The sequence below is a fragment of the Grammomys surdaster genome, unplaced genomic scaffold, assembly GCF_004785775.1.
Source record: "Grammomys surdaster isolate TR1022 unplaced genomic scaffold, NIH_TR_1.0 371, whole genome shotgun sequence".
NCBI lineage: Eukaryota > Metazoa > Chordata > Mammalia > Rodentia > Muridae > Grammomys > Grammomys surdaster.
Window position 1 is genome coordinate 1,645,194 of NW_021604790.1, and position 2,641 is coordinate 1,647,834.

The window sequence follows — 2,641 nt, forward strand, 5'->3', positions numbered from 1 at the left end:
CAGCTGCCCCATTCAGAGACCATCCCCAGACTACACTACAGCTGCCCCATTCAGAGACCATCCCTAGACTACACTACCACAAGGCTCCTGACCCAGAGCTGATGCCCTGTGTTAATGTGAAACGTCCCATTGGTCCCCCGTTGTGACTGATGTGACTGAATTAGAGCAGAAAGGCCTTCATAGGATTTGTGTCTTCCTGGAGGCTGATACTGAGGATCCCCAGCCCTGCCTCCTCTTCCAGCCTGGACTGGGAATCTCCTGGCCCTCTAAGTGTAAAATATGACACCTAGGAAGAAAGACTTTAACCAGCAAGCCAGCTTTTGCTCCTTTCCAAGGCCATCTGTCCTGAACCCACTGCTGCAACATCTCTCTCTTCTGGATTCTCTTAGTCCCCTCCTGCATCACCTGTTTAACACCTTAATACCTAGTATGGGCCCAGAATTATATAAAGCCACCCCCAGCCCTCACCCCACCCCCAATTCTGCAACTGCTCTAGTGTATCGCCGCCCCTCCCTTCTCAGGCTGTATCTTAATAAGCATGGGCTCAGTTCTAGTGATTCTCATTAACAAGCCTTGAAGCCTGTCCTCACGCTAAGGAACAGTGGTAATAGTTGTAGGAGGCGCAATCTTGGGGTGCACTGGGGGTGGAGGCTTAAGACCATGTTCTCCCTAGGCTTGGCCACCAACAGCGTGGGCTTGCTCTTCCATTCTCCACCTCCACTGTGGGTCCTTCCGCCGCCCTCCCTCATCCCATGCTCATTAACCAGTCTCAATCACTTGGTTCTTTCCAGGAATTACATTTTAATCCCAGCTAGTGGAAAGAAAGTGTGGTTGCTGCTGTCTGGTTGGTTTTTTTTTTTTTTTTTTTTTGGTGGTGGTTGTTTTTTGTTTGGTTGATTGATTTTTGGGTTTTGTTTTTGCTTTGTGGTATCATCAGGTCTTGGAGTCCATCTCTAGAAGATCACCACTGCTGGATGTAATTAGTTGACTAAAAAAAAAAAAAACGAAAAGACAGGAAACAAAAGTTAGTTGTTTCTGGTTGTGCTGCTTTGAGAATATCTTGAAATATCAAAGTTAAATAAAAGCAGCTACTCTTCGGCCTAAGCGGCTGAGAACCTGCACAGGCGGCCTCACCCTTGGTACCTCGCCCCCCACACTCCTACTGCTTTACGTGATGATTAGAGTTACCAGCTGGTAGTCTGGCCTGGAGTCTCAAGCCTGTAATCTTGGCTACCTGGGAAGCTGAAGTGAGAAGGTCTCAAGTTCAAGACTCGCTGGAGGGACTGAGTGAGTTCAAAGCAAGCCCAGGAGATGTAACAAGATCCTAAAATCGTAGGCAGCTGGAGCTCAGCAGGCCAAGTGGTAGCACTTTAAGTCTCAGCATGATGGAGGCTGAGGGACGCAGATGTTTACAAGTTCAAGGCCAGTCTGGTCTGTGATCGAGTTCCAGGACAGCCAGAGCTACACAGAGAGACATTGTCTTGAAGACAACACCCACATCAGACAGCTCACAACCACCTATAATTCAGCTCTAGGGAGTCCATTGCTGTCTTCTGGCCTCCTCAGATACCCACCCATGTGCAAAAATACCTAAGTAACTACTTTTTTTTAAGTAAAAATTATTATTATTTTTTTTTTTTGAGGATAGAGTAGGTGAGAACAATAGCCCAGGGGTAGAACATTTGACTAGTATGCACAAGGCCCTGGGTTCAATTCCCTGTACCACAAAAATAATTTCAAAACAAAACCTGGAAGTGACTTTGAAATGATTCCAGTTCTCTCCCTAGACCTATGCTAAGAAATCCTCCTTGGCTTCCACAGGCACAAGCAGACCTGCACTCAGACACTTAGCCAGAGCCCCTTTGCCTCTCACCGTGAGTCTGGAATATTTAGAAGAGCTAGACTGGCAAGCATTCGTGTGACCTGATAAGACAAAGCACGAGTCACTCATCTGGCAGTTGCTAAGGAGGCTGGGGGTGGGAATAGGCCCTCCCTGGGGCTAGACACAGACTGAACCTCCCATGAAGAATCTCCATTCTACGGTTCCCTGTTCAGACTTTACAGGGCTCAAATTCTATCTGCTTATAGCCTACAATATCCCCACCTTCTCTGCCAAGCCCTAGAAAAGTGGCTGACAGACACCTACCCAATCACTATTCAGAAGCTTCTTTGCTGCCTTAGGTTGGAGGAAACCCATCCACTTAAGGAGGCCACTTAAGGCTGTTAGAGGACAAGGGTGCCAGGAAGGATTGGACAGGACAGAGACCAATAGAACTTCTACAGGACTGGGATGGTAAGGGGCCCCTCACCTCCTGCCCTCTCGGGTGGCATACTCACCATGGCCTGGAAGGATTGGGGGTTTATCACACACTTTACAGGATTGCTGGCAGTCTTGTTGAGCTCCCGTTGGTTTAGTCTGGGGTCCTTGCCTTTGGGTGTCCTTCTGAAGACAGTCCTTGACGGTGCTCTGTTTTGGAGGGACTTGCTCCTTTTGTGACTTTGGCCCAGGTGGTGGTGGCTGTGCTTGTGCCTTCTGTGGCTGTGCAGGTGGTGGCCCTTTTGAATCCTGATGTGGTCCTTTTGAATCCTGATGTGGCCCTTTTGAATCCTGTTGGGGCCCTTTTGAATCCTGTTGGGGCCC

General features: G+C 48.6%; 1 protein-coding gene across 2 annotated transcripts in view; it reads right to left on the reverse strand.

Moving 5' to 3' along the window:
* Window positions 1-849: 849 nt before the first annotated feature.
* LOC114632151 (activating signal cointegrator 1 complex subunit 2 homolog) overlaps window positions 850-2,641 on the reverse strand; it is a 4,188-nt gene continuing 2,396 nt past the window's right edge. The window contains exons 3-5 of one of the 2 annotated variants that reach the window (XM_028780644.1): window positions 2,338-2,569; window positions 1,874-1,923; window positions 850-988 (exon numbers count right to left, since the gene is read on the reverse strand). In XM_028780644.1, coding sequence (XP_028636477.1) covers window positions 962-988; window positions 1,874-1,923; window positions 2,338-2,569 — 309 coding nt within the window. In that variant the 3' untranslated portion in view covers window positions 850-961. Of the gene's footprint in view, window positions 989-1,873; window positions 1,924-2,337; window positions 2,636-2,641 lie in introns of those variants that run through there. The other variant, XR_003713040.1, reaches the window with a different exon arrangement.